General features: G+C 54.6%; 1 protein-coding gene across 3 annotated transcripts; it reads right to left on the bottom strand.

Annotated features, from left to right (window-relative positions):
* Window positions 1–1,086: 1,086 nt before the first annotated feature.
* P2RY2 (purinergic receptor P2Y2) lies at window positions 1,087–17,370 on the bottom strand. Of its 3 annotated transcripts, none has more exons than XM_052652690.1 (3): window positions 17,317–17,370; window positions 8,714–8,807; window positions 1,087–3,884 (listed from the first exon to the last, which is right to left on the bottom strand). In XM_052652690.1, the coding sequence occupies exon 3, from the start codon at window positions 3,878–3,880 to the stop codon at window positions 2,747–2,749; it is 1,134 nt and encodes a 377-aa protein (XP_052508650.1). In that variant the 5' UTR covers window positions 3,881–3,884; window positions 8,714–8,807; window positions 17,317–17,370; the 3' UTR covers window positions 1,087–2,746. The 3 variants fall into 3 exon arrangements, with proteins under 3 accessions (XP_052508650.1, XP_052508648.1, XP_052508649.1); XM_052652688.1 differs by lacking the exon at window positions 17,317–17,370 and adding an exon at window positions 17,091–17,186; XM_052652689.1 differs by lacking the exon at window positions 17,317–17,370 and having other exon boundaries at window positions 8,714–8,890.
* Window positions 17,371–19,022: the final 1,652 nt, after the last annotated feature.

The following is a 19,022-nucleotide window of genomic DNA, read 5'->3' as shown; positions in this document are numbered from 1 at the left end:
TCCCACAGAGGCACTGACCTGCACCGAACGGAGCGGGAGCGGAGCAGCTGGGGCGGTCCAAGCCCCTGGCGCACAGCCAGGCGCCAAGCTGACCTGCCAGGTGACCTTGGGCAAGGCCCCGCCCCTCTCTGGCCTTAAGTCTGTAGCTGAGTTGATAGTCCCCAGGGTCCGTCAGGGGCTGCGCCCTGTCACACTGGCCTTCCGGAGTCAACAGCCCCAGGAAGTGATGTCAGGCTGAGGAGGTGGGGAAAGGGCAGGGAGGCCCACAGAGTAAGAGGAGATATTTTGAGAGCAGACAGGTCCCTCCACGTCACTGCTGGACAATGGTCTGGGGCCAGGAGTGGAAAATTCTGCTCTTACTTTGGCTGAAAATAGTATAAGGCAACAGGGTCGGGAACCCACCCTCAAGGAGGGTGGCCTGCCCACTGAGCAGCAAGGCCCAATGTCCACAACAAAGGGCCAGGCAGTCTGACCAAGGTCCAGAGATGGGGCCCTGGGCCTGTCCATGGTTCTCTTAGGGTCTCCATTCCCCACCCCCACCAGTGTCGGCCACAGGATTGGATGGTGAGTAAACTCCTCCTGTCCCGTAGGTCCTGTGTCCTTAGGCATCTCCAGGCACTGGTTTCGAGGAAGGCTTCCTGAGGCTAGGCCATAGTGTGGTCTTCATGTGCTGCGGACACTGAGTCCTCAGTTCTCAGGGTCTCAGGACAGCTGCTGGAGGGGTAAGTGGGCAGGACATGAAAGGTGTAGGGACCAGGGGAACTTGGGCCCATGGGACACAGTCCCATCCCCAACTGCAGATGGACATTCAAGGGCCCTCAAAGTCATGACATATAACTCCCTGCCTCTGGGTCTGAGCAGGGCTGAGGGAGTCAGAGCTCAGCATCAACACTCCTGGTCAGTAGAGCATCTCACCTGGGTAGAGGCTCCTTATAAACTGAGATGGGGTTCAGCCTGAGCAGCAGCTGGTAGGAAACTCAGGCCTGCAAGAAAGGTTCAAGGACAGACTCTAAGAGATCATCACAAAGATAATCATATGGATCCCAGCTATATTAACAGAAGTAACCTAGAATGCGGGAGGTGAGCATTCCACACTACTTTGGGCAAGTCACCCACATTACACAATGCAGAGCAATGGTCTGGGTCATGGCTCATGACAGGTCCCTGTCACACGGGGGAGCCCTGGAGCTAGACCCTAAATAGGGCAACCCTGAGGGTGCCGTTTTGACGAGGCAGAGTGGGAAGGGTGGAGAAGTCACTGGAGGTAGGTGGAGGCGGAGTGGGGAAATCAGGCAGAGTGGGCCCATCAGGGAAGGGCTTTCCCAGAGGGAGAGAGAGATAATTCTTATTCTTGAAGTTAAAAGTGAGGTCAGTTTTGCCCTGAAAGTGAAAGTGAAAGTGAAGTCGCTCAGTCATGTCCGACTCTTTGCGACTCCATAGACTGTAGCCTACCAGGCTCCTCTGTCCATGGGATTTTCCAGGCAGGAATACTGGAGTGGGCTGCCATTTCCTTCTCCTATTCCTGCCCAAAGGCTGGAGCTAGCTGGCACCTGCACTTTCATGTTCTTCTCTGATGAAGTGTTCTTCTCGGAGTCCTGCCACTCCAGGAGGCTTTCCCTGATGCACAGTCCACAGCCCCAACCATTCACGTTATCCAGCGGTGTGCTACAGAAACTTGTACCTGCTCACAAGCGCCAACTGCTAAATTTTCAGGCATTTTGCAAGGAGGCTGACATTCCACTGGTAGTCTGAAGCTGGCCCTGGTAGGATTATTTGTACCACAGCTATTGGCAGTGTTTACAAATCAGGGATTCCCTGCACCCTCTCTGGACAGTCAGTTAAATGGTTTAACATTTATCAGCACTTAATGGTTATTGCCATTAAATCCTAAACTGGGGGGACCCTAAGGACTGGGACCCTCTGCAGCCAGCAAAATCAGGCAGAAAAGTCAGTTAACTTTAGAGTAGAGGAGGCTATTCCTCACATGAGACCACCTCTAAGGCAGCTGGTGGGAAGCCAGGCAGCAGAAAAGAGCAGGTTGGAAAAAGGACAGCAGTGTGCACAGCGAGAGCTTCCCAGGCTGTAACCCCATCCTCCAACTATACAACGGGGCCTGGCTCAGCAGTAACAATACATTTAGTATCAGTTTATATCATCATAAACTGTTTGTGATGGATTTATGACACCAGTTTCCAGACATGCATCCCTTGGACTGAGGGTACTCCTCAGAGCCAAGCCCAAGGTGGCACTCAGACCACTCCGACTCATCGTGGGAACCGCTGGCTCAGCCCTTACCCCTTACCAGGGTCCTCTGGTCAACTTGCAACCCCACCCCTCCCAGGCAGCTCAGGCCCAGGCTTGGCTGTGTGACCTCGGGAAGTCGCTTTCCTCTCTGGGCCTGTTTCTCCATTTGACTTGATTAGGCTGGAGCCCAGCCTGGGGACCCTGGCAGGCACAGCCAGGTATTTATGTGGGAGTTAGGCCAGGGCTGGCATTGTCCCTGAACTCCCTTCTTAAGATCTTACTCCCTACCCCACACATACAAATGGTGACTAAGGGTGTGGGGACCGCCACGCTTTCTGGACCACAGAGAACAGGCTGAGTCCTGCTCAAATGACAGAGCACTGGGGTCACAGCTCCCTTGACCACCCTGCCCGAGTCGCTGATGGTGCATATGTGGGGAGACTGTCCCGTTTGAACAAGTCTACAGCCCCATCTCATGTAAACCTGAACCGGGGTTCAGCTCCTACAGCCAGACGTCCTTAGTGTCAGCGCCACTACCAGCCAGCGAGGACTCTGTCCCCCTGGAGTTCTCACGGCTGGCCGAGTCTTCTGTCCTGTCAGCGTGAGCTCCGTAGGACCTGTGCAGGCCCAGCCGGTGGCGAGCCTGGGTGGGAGGGGTGGGGCCTGTGGGTGGCTTGGCATCCCGGGCAAAGCGCACAAGCCTCTGCCCAGCCAGGAAGTAGAGCACGGGGTCGAGGCAACTGTTGGCGCTGGCCAGCGGCCGGGTGACCTTGTAAGCCAAGTTGATGGCGTCGAGGGTGCGGCAGCTGAGGTCCAGCGAGCGGAAGGAGTAGTAGAGGGTGCGGGTGACGTGGAAAGGCAGGAAGCAGAGGACGAAGACAGTCAGCACAATGGCGATGGTGCGCACGGACTTGCGCTTGGCCCGCGGCAGGCCGCCGGTGGTCCCGTAGGCCGGCTTTAGCAGCCGCCGAGCCATGAGTACGTAACAGACCAGGATGACGGCAAAGGGCACCGCGAAGAGCAGGCTCAGCATGACAGAGCTGTAGGCCACGAAGTGGCCGAAGAGCTCGGGTGCCGAGGTGTCATGGCAGATGATGCGGTCGCCTCGGGTGCTCGTGGTGACGAAGTACAGCACAGGGGCCTGGCAGGACAGCACCAGCACCCACACGGCGAACGCCACCCGGCGGGCGTAGCGGGCCCGGCCCCAGCGCAGCGAGTGCAGCGGCCGCAGGACGCCCAGGCACCGGTGCACGCTGATGCACGTGAGGAACAGGATACTGCAGTAAAGGTTGGTGTAGAAGAGGAAGCGCACCAGCTTGCAGAGCACGGTGCTGAAGGGCCAGTGGTCACCTTGGGCGTAGTAGTAGACCAGCAGGGGCAGGGAGGCGGCGTACAGCGCATCCGACACGGCCAGGTGGAACATGTACGTGGTGGAGGCGTTCCAGGTCTTGAGGCGGCACAGGAAGACGTAGAGCGCCGCGGCGTTCAGACACAGCCCGAGCACGCACACCACGCCATAGGACACGGGCAGCAGCACGTACTTGAAGCTCTCGTTGAAGCGGCACTTGTAGTCCAGCTCATCCCCATCCCACGTGCCATTGGTGGTGCCATTCCAGGTGTCCGGGCCTGTGGCCATGGCCCTGAAGGGAAGCAGGGATGGGGGTGGGGTGGGGTGGGGGTGGGGGTGGAGAGAACAACCATCAGGGTCATGGACGGCCGGGGACCCAGCAGGGAGGCCTGACACACCCGCCTGACCCAGGCCGTGAGGGACCCCAGGTGACTACAGGCACCTCCCAGGGTCATGGACTGCCGGGGACCCAGCAGGGAGGCCTGACACACCCGCCTGACCCAGGCCGTGAGGGACCCCAGGTGACTACAGGCACCTCCCAGGGTCATGGACGGCCGGGGACCCAGCAGGGAGGCCTGACACACCCGCCTGACCCAGGCCGTGAGGGACTCCAGGTGACTACAGACACCTCCCAGGGTCATGGACTGCCGGGGACCCAGCAGGGAGGCCTGACACACCCACCTGACCCAGGCCGTGAGGGACCCCAGGTGACTACAGACACCTCCCAGGGTCATAGACGGCCGGGGACCCAGCAGGGAGGCCTGACACACCCGCCTGACCCAGGCCGTGAGGGACTCCAGGTGACTACAGACACCTCCCAGGGTCATGGACGGCCGGGGACCCAGCAGGGAGGCCTGACCCAGGCCATGAGGGACCCCAGGTGACTACAGGCACCTCCGTTGGGATCTGCCCAACCACATTCAAGGCTTTTATTGCATCTGATCTGCCCCTCTCTGTGGACACAGAGGGCCCAGAACCTTGGAACCATGGGACCTTTATAATTCTAACGATTTAAAACGGGTAGGCAAACTGAGGGACAAATCCAGCCCACCAGTCTGTTTTTGTAAATAAAGCTTTATTGGAACACAGCCATGACCATCTGTTTCTGCAGCACTGAATAGTTGTGGCAAAGACCATATATTCCTCAAAGCCTAAAATACTTAGCATGTTGCCTTAAAAAAAAAATTTCTTTCTTTTTTTTTTTTTGGTGTTTGAGAACCTCAGGAATAGAGTTCCAGATCTAGGAGTCTGCCTAGGGCAGCTCATACCTTTCTGGAGGCATTGGGAAGTTCTTTTATTTGGCCTGTCTTTCCGTTCTCTGAGAGGCTCAGGCCGTGTGCCTAGTATTTTGGCATTTGAGGGAGTTTTGTAAGGGTCTCCCTCTTTAGTTATTCAGTCACCTCTTCAGCAAATATTTTTTAGGAACTCCTATATTCTGGTACTTTCTGCATCTGTAAACTTCCCTGGCCTCTGAGGCCACCAGATGGAACAGTGACCTTCCTAAAGATTGCAGGCAAGTCTGGGGTGGAGATGGGAATAAGGGTAATGGGGAACTTCTGTGGGGCAAACTTAGCTTCCTCCAGGCCTGCCCTGCTTCTCTCCATACATCACCACCACCTCGACCTTCTCCTTGTTCCCAGTGAGCATATAATGCAGCTATGGTGCCTCACCCAGACAGAGAGCACCTGGAGATCAGGATGCAACCTTACTCCTCCCCCCATCTCTCCAATGTGACCAAGAAGAGCTCTCTCAGACTATCCCAGTCTGGAGGGCAAAGATGTGCCCAAAGGTCTCAGAAGGCAGGCTGGGAGTCATAGCAGAACTCCCTGATTATGGGGCTGTGCAAGTGGCTCCCTAGTGAGTGCAGAGGGCTTGTGCCCTGTGTGTGGGTGTGTCTGGGAGGACATAGAAGGCAGATGATGTGTTAGTCCTCCTCACCCTGAGAATCTGGGGCTGTGTAATCCCTCCTATTTTGGAACCCCAGGATCCTGAGAGGCTGGGACTCAGAGATTCTATGGGGCCAATGATATCCATTCCCTTAGATGCTGAGATTCCTGCCCAGCCAGGCCTCCCAAAAGCAGCTCAGGACCCATGAAGTTGAGATCAGGGTGGCTGAGGGACAGTTGGCTCTTCAGCTCCCTTCTTTTCCCAAAACTCTCCCTCCTCTATCTTCCCTGCCTGCTACTGTCAGCAAAGATGCAACTAGGAGACAGGGAGCCTGCCCTCATGACCTTGCTCCCACGGACACAGGTTCCTCCCCAAGGAGCCAGGGGAGATACAGGATGAGAAGGTATGTATGAGATTAGGGGCCACTGGCAGGGCCAAACTGCTAGGACCCCTCTTGACTCAGGAACCAGCATTAAAGCATTTCCTGCATCCCACCCAGCTCCTTGCAGCCGTGTCACCTCCACCCTTGTGGTAGAGCCCCTGTATCGGTCTCCCTGTCTCCAGCCTCAGTCCCCTCCATCCAGAGGGATCTTTGGAAAAGAGAAAGTCATTCCTCTGCTGGAAACCCGCTGTGGCTCCTGTCTGATCTCAGGAGAAAACCTAGCTCCTCAGGCTAGTACCAGCGGTTTGTATAACCCAGCTTCTATCACCATCCGCATCCCCCGTGACCTGCCATTTCCTGAATGCACCCAACACATTTCCCCTCTCAGCCATGCTTCACGTTACTCCTTCAGACTGGAATCCCTGCATGCCTGGCATCTCCATCTGTTGAAATGACAACTCTTTATCCTAATCCAGTGATTAGGAAGAAGCTGGCCTCTGGACCCAGGCTGCCTTTGTCCCCTCATCTGTGAGGGGACAAATGAGGTGATCAACAAAATCTACGTCACAGGCCTGCTTGTGAGGGTTAGGGGAGCAATTTGTTTAAAACCTTTGGAGCCACGCTTGGCACACGGCGGGCACACGGTGGGCACACTGTGTGTTATGAGCTTTGAGGCTCAGCTCAGCCGTGGCCTTCTCCTGACCTCTTTGGGAAGGCCTCTCAGGCCACGAGCAGAGGAGCAACAGAAGGTCCTGGAGGTTTTGGAGCAGGTGAACGTGTTGGGCCAAGGCAGTGACACCCCATGCTGGGGCCAGGCCTGGGGACCTCATGAGGGGAGAGGTCTGAGAGCTGTTTAGGAGGGAGTCTGGATGGAGGAGGGGCCAGGACGCCTCGGGTTCAGGGGTCAGGAGGAGAGGGAACTCAGTGTCAGACACGGTAAGTGTGGGGTGCCCCAAAGGGGTGTCATGGGCTGGGATCACCAGATCTGAAGCACTGAGAGGTAAGCAGAGGTTGCTAGCTCACAGGAGCTGCAGAAGGAGCATGGAGGCCCAGGTACGAGACTGAGAATCTATGGAGGGCCACACTCCCCCTGGGGACACTGGCTTGGGGTGTCCAGCTCTGCCACAGAGCCCTAGGTGACATCAGGAATTTCCTGCCCTCCTGAGGGTCAGACCTCCCAGGTGCTGAATCCCCTGGCCTGGTAGCACTGTGATGCCAACACTTCCCTCATTAGGTGCTGTGACCACTGGGCGTGCTCAGGGCACCCCCCTGCCCCAGCCCCACCTCCACACCGCTGCTCTGCTCCTGCCCCAGTGCTGAGGCCTGGCAGGTCTCTCCTCAGAGCGAGGGTCAGGGCCTTTATCTTCCCTTCATGTCAACATCCATAGCTGGTTACAGAGTTCCTCGGTAATTACTCACGGTGGAGTCTCTGACCCTGATGCAGGGGTGGAAACTTCAGTACATCTCTCATGAACCAAGGGAGCTGCCCTTTCCACCTGTTTGAAGACATCCTGGCCTCCACCCTCCCAAGGCAGCTAGGGACTCTATCATCACAGACCCTGTCCAGACTGACCCCGCCTGCCCTCTCCCTCCACAGTCCAGCCCGCCAGCTTGTGCGTACAACTTCCCTCCCCACCCGTCTGACCGGCTCCTGCTTACCGAGCAGGCCAAGTCTTCAGTCCTCTCCCTCGGCCCTTCCTACTGCCCCTCCTGACCCCTGATACCCTTGGGGCCTCACTCCCAGCAGCCCGGGACCAGCTCCCACCTAACTTTGTCCAGTACCACTCAGCTTCCCCTCTGTGCCCGGTTCTGGCTGGCCCTGACCTCAAGCGCTCTGAGTGTGGTGGGAGCCATGAGCCGTGTGAGAGCCCTGACAGGCTTTGTGTGCCACTGTTCCTTCTGCCTGGAAAGCCTTTCCTGACCCACTCACACGGCACTCCGCCCATCCCTCAAGACTCTTCTCAAATCTCATCTTATCTCCAAGGCTCTTTCCCTGCATTACTAACCCCCCAGGGCATTCCATACATCCTGCTGGGGATTTGTGTCTCCACCCTCTATCCCAACACATTCCAGGAACTCCTATCTGATTCTTTTCTCTGGCCCTGTCCTCCAGCTAAAGGCCTGATCCAAAGCAGGCATGACATGAATGAGAGAACGAAGGAATGAGTGAAGCAACCACAAGAGGCTATGGGAGCCCAGAGGAGGCTAAGCTTTATGATATTGGTCTCCTTTCAGTGGACAATGACACTGAAGGATTGCTCAGCTGCTGACCCTAGGTGGCCAGGGGTCACACCAGCTCTCCAGGGGCCCAGTCCACCTGAAGCCTGCTCCTGCCCCAGGCAGACCCCTGGACTGGCTCTTTTTTCAAGAACCCTGCCCTTCTCTGGACAGATCAGGGAAGAACCAGAGGGAAGGAAACTGGACCCAGGGATTCTGAAGATGGATCAGCTGTCTGATCTACATTCCTCTATCTGACACCTCTCTGGCTCAGGTCACGGGGTCAGGAGCTCCTGATTCTGGACTGCCACCCTCTTCACTTTGTAGGGACCAAGTCTGGGTTGAGCAGCTTCCCCTGCAGCACCCTCATTTCATTCCTGACCACATTCCTCAGCAGATACTGCCATAGAATTTAGGCTACTTGTTTAAGGTCACACTGCCAAGTATTGGAAAAACTGGATTTGATACCCAGGGCTATCTGGCTCTGAAGCCTGAATTCATCACAGCTTGGGATGAGGTAGCAGGGCATGGGTCCCCTTGATTTACCCCCAGGTCAATGTATACACATGCACGAGCCTGCCTGCCCCAGCCTCCCAGCTTCCCAGGCAGTGGACCCCACCCTCTCGCGCCCATACCTGACCAGCCCCTGCTCTTGCTGTCAGGATGCTCAGCTCCAGCTCAGGTTCCTCACTCATGAATGCACAGGCCTGGACCGAGCTGCAGGGAGCTCTGTGGGAAACAGGAAAAACAGGTCCTCCAGCCTGGGGCCTCGCCCAGCTTCCAGCATTTCTCAGGGCAGGCAATGCCGTGGGCTCCAGAGACAGGGAGGTGGAGACAGCTGGGGCTCTGGGTCACAGGAAGTCAGCTAGGATGAGCCTTCCCCGGGCTGCCTCCTCTGTGCCAGCCCTGGTCTGAAAGAGGCAGCAAGTGACCAGGAGTGGGTGTTCCGGTAGGCTAGAGTGTCCTCTGCCCACTCTTGCTCTTCAACTGTTCCCTTTTAGCTCACATGTTGCACAGGCGTTCCCCAGCACCCCCTTTCACTGGAGGATGGCTCTGCCGGGGAGGGTCTCCCCCATACCCTACAGAGCTGAGCTGAGCTTCCAGTGCCCCCTCCCTCAGTCCCTGTTTGTGCTTCAGCCCCACAACAGGAAACACTCAATACCCTCACTTCCCAGTATGCACTTAATGGTACTGTGGCCAACACAGTTCACCTCAAGCTGAGTCTCTATCTGGAAGACCCTTCCTCCCTCATCCCACCGCTAGTCATTCCTCCAGGGGTGTGGTAAACACACATGGGCACACACAGGCACGGACACACCTAGATACACAGTCATATTCAGATGTACACACACACACTGTCTCTCTCACACACACAGAGTGTTAGACAGCCAGAGCCTGGAACAGCCTTGAGAAATCACCTCTGCCAAACTCCCATTTGACAGAGGAGGAAACTAGGGCCCAAGGGCTCACAATCAGCCAGAGACGGAGCCAAGAGCAACACCCAGGTCAAGATTCTGGCCCTGGTTGTATGTCTTGCCTGGGACCCCTCCCACAGAGCAGGCACGGTGCTTCGGTGAGGGGATGGTGACTGGTGGAGGAATGCCTCTGTGTGGGCAGGTCCCAGTGTCCACCAGAACCTCAGACCCATCTCAGAGAAAGAGAACATTCCTTTCCTTTTTCTCCCGGGTTCACTTCCCTGCAATGGGGGACCAGGAGACAGCTGAAGCCAGGCTCCCAAGCTGGAAGCCCATTCTAGTGTGGGGAAAGTGGAGAGAGATGGAGATGGGGGAACCACAGGAATAGGGCAAGGGGAGGGGACACCAGGAAAGGCCTTGGACCACAATTTTCCCAGTGCACCTTGCCCAGGAGTCTCAGGCTGACATGGGCCAGCCGGGTGGTAGGCGGGAGTCTAGTGACAAGGTGAAAGAGTTCTTCACCTTCTCACCTGCTCCACCTAGGGTCTCACCCAGGCTTCTCCTAAGGAGATGCCTTCACTGAAAAGACTAAGGTAGAACTTCTTGCTTTCTCTGGGCAGGTGGGAGATACTAGTTCCTAGCTCCCAGCTGTGGGACTCAGACAAGCCTCAGGTCCGCACTTTAACTCCCACGGGATCATTCTGGCCTGGTTGGTTATTTATTTATTTTTGGTTGAGCTGGGTCTTCGTTGCTGCGTGCAGGCTTTCTCTAGCTGCAGCGAGTGGGGCTATTTGTTGCACTGTGCAGGCTTCTCATTGCAGCGGCTTCTTTGTTAGCGGAACACAGGCTCTTCAGTAGTTGCGGCACACAGGCTCAATAGTTGTGGCACACAAACTTAGTTGCCCCAAAGCATGTGGAATCTTTCAGAACCAGGGATCGAACTTGTGTCCCTGGCATCGGGAGGCAGATTCTTACCTACTGGACCACCAGGGAAGCCCCCCTCTCCTGCTCTTTGGCTTGGTTGTGTCTTTTGACTTGACACCCACCAAGAGTCAAACCCAGTTGGGGGGTAAACTGACCACTGCCTCCTAGATCCTCTCTTCCAGGAAGCGCCCACGGTTCTTAGTGTGAGGGAATTAGTTCTGATTAGCTCTCCACCAGCGGGAACACGTCTTACTGGCAAGGCCCAAGATCTGCTCTTCCTGGCAGTTCCCCACTGTGAAGCAGCCATGATGCTACTGTACTCATTGTACAGCACTCATGTTTGTTAAAAACAAACAAACCACAAAAAGACAAACCAACAAGGCCCGAAAGGGTAGCCCAAGATCTTACCCAAGGTCACCGATGAGCCAGGGGCAGAGCAAGCCTGGCACGCAGACTCACTACCTGGCCCCTGGACCTGGCTCTGCCGCTACCCCTCACCCAACCTGCCTCTTCCTCTCCGCCTCACTCTTTCTCTCTGTGGCCCCAGGCTAGTGAGCCCAAAGCCAGGAAGAGTGGCTGGGGCAGTTCCCAAACTGGTTACATATTTTTCAGGGCGGCTGGACAGCATTCCAGCTTCTCCACTCGGGTGGCTCTGGAATGTATTGCCTGCTTGCCACCCACCTGGCTGGCCCTGTCCAGTCCAGCAGGGGAAAGTGATCTGTCATCATTCTGGAAACTCCTGCCTTTGCAGGAGGTGAGGTGCTGTGAAGGGAAAGCCCTGGACCCAGAACCACTGAGGGGCAGCAGAGGGCACTGGGCAGAGGCGAGGTCCCATTTCTTCCATTCCCAGCCGTGAGACCTGGACAAGCCTCAGCTCCACAACCTAACTCTCAATTTCCTTGCAATCTAAGAACAGTACGTGCCTCGTAAGTTTGTCAAGATAACTAAAGGAGATGATTTAGATTTTGTGAAATAATTAAAAGAGTTATGATTTTAGCAGGTGAAGAAGGTGGGCAGGATGCGGGTATTCCAAGAAGATAATAGCAGCAGGAAACGCATGGTATTATGGGCAGAGTAGGAAGGTGACAGCCAGACTGACCACAGATCAAGGTTCTCACACTGAAGGCCATCCTCAGAAGGGAGAGCAACCTAGGCACCCCCAGCAAGACTTAGACCTCACCACACCCCTTCACTCAGTCACCCTTTACAGAGGCTGCCGTATCTGTACCTCTGTCTGTGTGGGGCGCTTGGGGACTCTGAGGTGGGTCAGACCCTTCCACGATCTTGAGCTCAGTGTCAAGGTTGAGGGTGGAGGAGAGAGGGCAGGGGAAGATCCAGAAATAGTCAATGACATCTTAGGGTGATCAGGGCTGAAGGAGACATGAGGGCCCCTAATGGAAAGGGGGTGTGGTCAGGGAAGGCTTCCTGGAGGAGAGGACACCTATTTTGGAAGATAGGTAGGAAATTAGGTGGGTGGAGAGAGAAGAGGAGCAAAGAGAGCAAAAACTGGAGCAGGTGATCCATAGTATTTTGGGAAACTGTCAGTTACCCTTATGGCTTGGGGCAGAGGGATGGTAAACAGAGGGTAAGGCTGAGTTGGAGGACAGGGAGGAACTTTGGAGTCATCCTCTACCCTCTCCCAAATGTCCTCCCTGGGGCTGAAGGCCCGTAGGTGCCCAGCTTTGCCTGGTATGCTTTCTGCATCACAAATACTGGGGCTGGTCTGGGGAAATAGCTGAGGGGTAACCTCAGATGTTATCAGCAGGTGCTATTGCAGTGTGATGCCTCTCAGCCTCCTCTGGAGGCCCTGGGTCTCTGGAGCCCCTTCTGGAGTCTCTCTCCCTCTTGGGAGTCCTCAGGATCCTGACTGTGGGGGCCACCCATTGGCGTTGAGCTCAGAACATCTGAGTGTGTGGGTCTCAGAGGTCAGCCAAGCTGGTTCTCCTGCCTTACAGATAAAGGAAACTGAGACCACTTCCTTAAATGGAAGGGCCTTATCCAGGTCTGGTGTTCGAATTATTTTCAGTGCAGGGTTAAGTTCCCCCCAGACAACCTCCAGGGCAAGACTCCAAACCAGCTGGCCCACCTCTGACACAATCCAGCCCAGAACAGAGCTACAGAGGTATGCTGCTGACCTGAATCAGCTCAGAACCATAATGCCCTGGACTCCACCCTGATCCATCACACCCGAAGGCCTCCAGCCACACTTAAGAGGCAAGAACACTGGGTTCAGGTTCTAACTTGGAACATCCATGCTGTGCAGCCTTGGTCAAGTCAGTTCCCCTCTCTGAGTCTCAGGTTCTTCATTGATCAAACAGGGAGAATTACTGACACATAAGAGCTCTCAGGAACCCTCTGCACAAGAACCAACTTTAGCTCTCCACGGAGCAAGACCTTTTTCTATTATACACCTACCTTCTTCTGATCATTCACTTCCCCAACTCTCACTGGCACCTTCTCTGTGTCCAACCTGTGCTGAGTGATCTGGAGAGAAAAAAAAAAAAAGCAGGCCCAGCCTGGCCTACTCCTACAACTGACCTCTAGGATGAATACAGAGGTGAGGAAGGCTCCCATAGTCAACCTCCCCGCATCAGGGCCCAACAGCTGGGAGAGGCCAGGCCTGAGGACACAAAAGTAGCCTAAGCAGAGCATGTGGGTCAACAGGTGCACCAGGGATTTCCTTAGTGGTCCAGTGGCTAAGATCCTGTGCTCCCAGTGCAGGGGGCCCAGGTCTGATCCCTGGTCACGGAACTAATCCTTGGCCTTTCCTAGTAGCTCAGATGGTAAAGCATCTGCCTGCAATGCAGGAGACCTGGGTTTGATCTCTGGGTTTGATCCCCTGGAGAAGGAAATGGCAATCCACTCCAGTATTCTTGCCTGGAAAATCCCGTGGACAGAGGAGACGGGCAGGTCACAGTTCATGGGGTGGCAGAGAGTCGGACACGACTGAGTGACAAAACACATACACGCACAGGGAACTGCAGCCAGCATGACACAACTCAGGATCCTGCACGCCTCCGCTAAGGTATGGAGCAGCCAAATAAGTTTTAACAAGGAACTTTAAAAATGGCGCACCACACAGACTCACAGAAGGAAGTTTGGGAAGGGGAAAGATTTCACCAGGAGCAGCGCCACCTCCTGTTACCCCAATAGCAAGGTTTCTCCAGCCCTGTGGACAGCCTGAACAGACACTCTCTTAGCAGCAGCTGGGTCATCAGGCCACAGGAAAGAAATAAAGACATATTTTCAGGAAGGAATTCAAACTTCCCTTAGCCTGAAAAGTAGAGGACCTGGCCTCACCCAGATGGGGATTCTGTCTTGAATGGGCAAGAAAAAGCTAGGGCAGGTGGGCAGGAATCCCTGCTGTCACCTTGGCTTTGTGACCTTGAGCAAGGTATTCTCTGAGCCTCTATTTCCTCATCTTCAAAATGGGGGTAATAATTTCTCCTTCACAGGGTTAAAATGAAAGTTGCTCAGTCGTGCCTGACTCTTTGTAACCCCATGGAGTCCATGGAATTCTCCAGGCCAGAATACTGGAATGGGTAGCCTTTCCCTTCTCCAGGGGATCTTCCCAACCCAGGGATCGAACCCAGGTCTTCTGCATTGCAGGCAGATTCTTTACCAGCTGAACCACAAGGGAAGCCCAAGAATAGAGGAGTGAGTAGCCTATCCCTTCTCCAGAGGATCTTCCCAACCCAGGAACTGAACAGAGGTCTCCTGCATTGCAGGCAGATTCTTTACCAACTGAACTATCATGGAACCCAGTATATTTCACAGGGTTGGTGGAAGATAAATTAGGGACTTTTATAAAATGTTACTGGTAAGTTGTCTCTGCAGAGACGGCACAGGGAGAGGAAAGCAGCCAATAGTTTAAATTCCAATAATCAGCACCATCCCTCACCATTGCATTCATGTTCTAGTATCGTCACAATGCATTTAGGTCTATGAATATCACACATCTCACCTGAGCATTGCACTTTACACAGGAGAGAAAGCCTAGAGATAAACCCACACACCTATGGTCACCTAATCTGTGACAAAGGAGGCAAGAATATACAATGGAGAAAAGACAGTTTCTTCAATAAGTGGTACTATGAAATCTGGACAGCTACACGTAAAAGAATGAAATTAGAACATTCCCAAACTCCATACACACACACAAAATAACTCAAAAAATGGATTAAAGAATTAAATGTAATGCAGAACACTCTGAAATAAATTACAGCAAGATCTTTTTTGACCGACCTCCTAAAGTAATGAAAGTGAAAACAAAAATAAACAAATGGGACCTAATTAAACTTAAAAGCTTTTGCACAGCAAAGGAAACCATAAGCAAGACAACATACAGAATGGGAGAAAATATTTGCAAATGAAGGAACTGACAAGCGATCAATCTCCAAAATATACAAGCAGCTCATGTAGCTCAATATTTTAAATCCAAACAACCCAATCAAAATATGGGTGGAAGAACTAAGCAGACATTAGAAAACTGTGAATCAAAACTACAATTAGGTATCACCTCACACCTATCAGAATGACCATCATTTTTAAAAAATCTATAAACAATAAATACCGAAGAGGGTGTGGGGAAAAGGGAATTCTGTTGCACTGTTGATGGGAATGTAAATTAATATAGCCACTATGGAGAACAGTATGGAGGTTCTTTAAAAATCTAAAAATAGAACTACCATATGACCCAGCATTCCCACTACTGGGCATATACTCAAAGAAAATCATAGTTCAAAAAGACACATGCACCCCAATGCTCATTGCAGCACTATATACAAATTGAGGCTAGGACATGGAAGCAACCTAAATGTCCATCAATAGATGAATGGATGAAGAAGATATGGTACATATATACAATGGAATATTACTCAGCCATAAAAAGGAACAAAATAGTGTCACTTGCATAGACAGACAGACCTAGAGGCTGTCATACAGAATAAAATAAGTCTGAAAGAGAAAAACATATACTGTCTATTAATGCTGTTCTGACCATGCCCTGCTCACAAACCTTCCACGGCTCCCTATTTGCCTTTAGGATGAAACCCAAGTTTTCATCTTGTACACCCTGAGTCCTGTAGTGCCCCGGGACACACTGTTAGGACCATCTGTGCCACCGATTCTGATGGCCTGACTGGTTTCCCGTTCTTTATAATGATGTGGCGCTCCGCTGTAGACAGGCTTTCCCTGCAGACGCTGGGGACAGGGGACAGGGCTTAGCGGCTGCTGCTGCTCCCCCAGTTCATCTCAGTGCTGTGCAGGATCCTGGCAGCACAAAAATGAGATCCAGTTCCTGCCCTCCAGGGGTTCTGAGACCTTGGGAATGAGAAGCAGGAGACAGAGACCTTAACAGTTCAGGGTAGAATTAGGGCTCTAAGACCGCAAGGGCCCAGACGCGGCTCCAATCCAACCTGGCTAAATAAGGACGGCTTACCAGAGGAGGGGGCATCTGAGCTGGGTAGTTCTCCAACTGAGGAAGATGAGTAGAAGGGCATTTCAGGCAGTGAGCATGGACTATGGAATGGTCCAGAGGCAAGAAAGTGACTAGCATTTGCAGCAGATTACATGCATTTACGAGGATGGAAAGTCAGACAGGAGAGGTGGCTGGAGAGGGTGGCAAGGACCAGCTCTCAGATACCTTGAGTCCCAAGCCAAGGGGCTCAGATGTGATCCAGTGGAAGTTCTCTGAAAGTTTAGCCCAAAGAGCAAAATGACTGGGATTTGAATTTCAGGAAGTTATCCCCCAGGATCTGATCTTTCTAACCTCAAAGAGTGAGCCTGCCCAAGAGGACACTGGTGTTGAGCATGACCCACATGACAGCTCCTCTATAGTCCTTAAGTTCCACATCACTATTACTCCCCTTTTACAGATGAGGCTCAGAGAAGGGACATGCCTTGCTCAGGGTCACATGGTGTACAAGGCATGATGGAGGGAAGGTCTCTGGGTCTCCAGAGAGCTTTTAGGGGGGCCTGTCTGCTCAAAGACTCTCTTTCCCAATCATTTCCACCAATAGACAGCTGAGACTTTATCTGGGCCCCACCCTGGCCCTCAAAAGCTCCCATTATTCCAGCCAGATCCAAAACAAAGTGGGCACTTCAGGCTGTAAGCCCAGGGAAACTGAGGGTGCGTACTGGAAGGAACAGCTGCCATCAGCCCCAGAGACCCCAAACTGGCATTTCTGGTCCGCAGCAGGGCCTGGCCCTTGGGTCTGGCTCCTGGGGGACCCTAAGCCTGACACTGGGAGCCCTCCTTAGGGGGGTGAGAGAGGGCACTGCCTTTCTCCAGGCTGACCCTTCCTACAGCAGCCCGCCAGATTAAAAGTCCCCAGACAGAGGCTTAACTGTCCTTCCAGGCCACTGCTCCGCGCGCCACCCACCTCCCGGCCCCCGCCCCGCCCCAGTCTTGCCGATGCCCAGGCGAGGCTGCCACCCAGGGTGCCCCTGGAGAGAGGGGCTCGGGACCTCCAGGGTTGGCCTGTCTCTGGCTTAGGTCCCACGCTGCGGGGGCGCCCGTATCGGAGCACAAACACAAACAAGTTCCACAGGTTCAGCTACCCGACTCCGCAGGGGCGCACGCTCTCACCCAGGGACACACACACTTTCCCGAATATGCGCACTCACCCGGGGTATCCGTGCGCACTCACCCGGGGTATCCGTCCACACTCACCCGGGGTATCCGTCCACATTCCCCGCGATTGAACTCCCGTGGAGCCCGAGCTTGACCACGGACCCGCCGGAGCTCTCACAGGGGTTTGGAGCCGTGCCTTCTCGGCCAGCCGCGCGCGCCGCTCTGCCTGCCCGGCGCCGGCCGAGTCGCCACCCCGCGCGCACCCGGGCCAGCCCGCCCGCGGCCCTCTCTCCGCCCGCTGGTCCTGCCGGCGGCCCGCCCTCACCTCGCAGGGCGCTAGTCCTCACGCTGTGCCCCGACCTGGCTCCCAAGTGCTCGCGCCACCGCGGGGACACACGTGCCCGAGAGCCTCGCCCGCCCCGCCCAGCTCCCCACCCCTCCGGGTCAGGCCGGGGGCGGGCCGGACTCCGGACAGACCCAGGCACTGCCGCCGCCACCTCCTGCCAGGGAGAGACACTCCGCTACCCGCTGGGGAACACTGCAGGGCCATAGGGCGCTGCCCGGGCAGGGATGGGCGGCGACTGACCTACCGCCTGGGGACCGAGGCTCCCTGGCCTTCCTCACTGGGGTGATGAAAGGCTTTCAGAAACTTTGCTAAAGTTTTGCAAAGTTCAATGTCTCTGTGACCGCTGTCACTGCCCACCGCAGAGCTTCCAGAGAACCTGTTCAGGGACCTTGCTCAGAGCGCTGGCCTCCCATTGCCTGTGGGGAGGAAATCTGGGCGCTCAGGGTCCTGACCCTCCAGTTCTGGCAAGGAGAGTGAAGGGAGCCTCTTGTGCTCTCTCTGTGCTTAATCTCAGCCAGAAAGAGTCAATAGAAATTCCTTAAGAACAGGCTTTTTTTTGGTCTGTCATCTTGAGCTACTTCCCATGAGCTGCCTTTTCAGCCTACTCCCGCCACACACATTACTCTCTTCTCTGCCCTCAACCCCATTCGGATGGCTCCTGTAGCCAGGGACCCTAGTCTATCCCTTTCCTGAACTGTGAGCTCCAGGAGACCAAGGACCAGTCTGTCTGCCGTCTTTCTCCTGGTCCCAGAGGCCTCAGGAGTTGCTTAATACTTGTTGGAACGCTTGAATGAATGAATGAAAATGACCACCACCCCCTTCTCATTCTGGTCTAGGCTTGGAAAGTGCAGGTTCTGACTCAGCTTCAGCCCTGACTCTGGGAGACCTTGATCCAATTCCAGCCCTTTTGGGGCCTCCTTTTCTCTGAAATAGAGGCGATCACAGTCACCCTTCCACCAGTCAGTGTTGTTCTGTGTGGGGCTCTGGACAGTCAGTGTCTGGACCAGTGCACAGAAGGTCTGTTTCTGTGGCCGAGGAGCTTGCCCAGGGCCCTGGGACCTTGGGTCCTGCTAGGTCCCACATCAGCTGACTGGGCCTGGCTGCAGTCTTGCCAGGAGTGGGAATAGGGTGGACACACAGCTCTGTGTGGCTGGGCCGCCTCGGCAGTGCCCCAGGGACCTTCACCCAGGAGACACAAAGGCTCCTTGTCCAGCCTCCTCCATCTATTGTCCGAGTGGATCCATGCTGCTTCTAAGGGGCTACGAATCCCTGGAGTCCCTACTTGAGGAGTCCAGGCCTTGGGGTCTCATTGTGGGGAAAGCCTCCTGGGCACTGGAGACCTCAGCCAACCCTCTTCTCGCCTCTCCCATCAGATCCCTACTGTAAATGCTATTTTGGCCCAGAGAAAAATTCCTTTGGTATCAGTATGAGGACCCAGGGCTCTGCCTCAGGTTCCAGCTTACTGGAGGGTGGCCAGCCCAGGGCTCTGCTTCTGCTCTGGTTCAACTGGCTCACTTTACAGCAGAAAAACCTGCATCCCTGAGACCCGCGGTGTCTAAGCTACCACAACAGGTAACTTGGGCCTGAGGCACAGACAAAAGGGATTTGCCCTCAAACCCCACAACCAGCTCAGGTCCCCTTCTTGCGTCATCTCCTTTAAAGCTTCTCTGAGCCTCAGTTTCCTC

This window comes from Budorcas taxicolor, chromosome 15 (assembly GCF_023091745.1).
Source record: "Budorcas taxicolor isolate Tak-1 chromosome 15, Takin1.1, whole genome shotgun sequence".
NCBI lineage: Eukaryota > Metazoa > Chordata > Mammalia > Artiodactyla > Bovidae > Budorcas > Budorcas taxicolor.
This window is presented reverse-complemented; position numbering and strand designations above follow the sequence as displayed.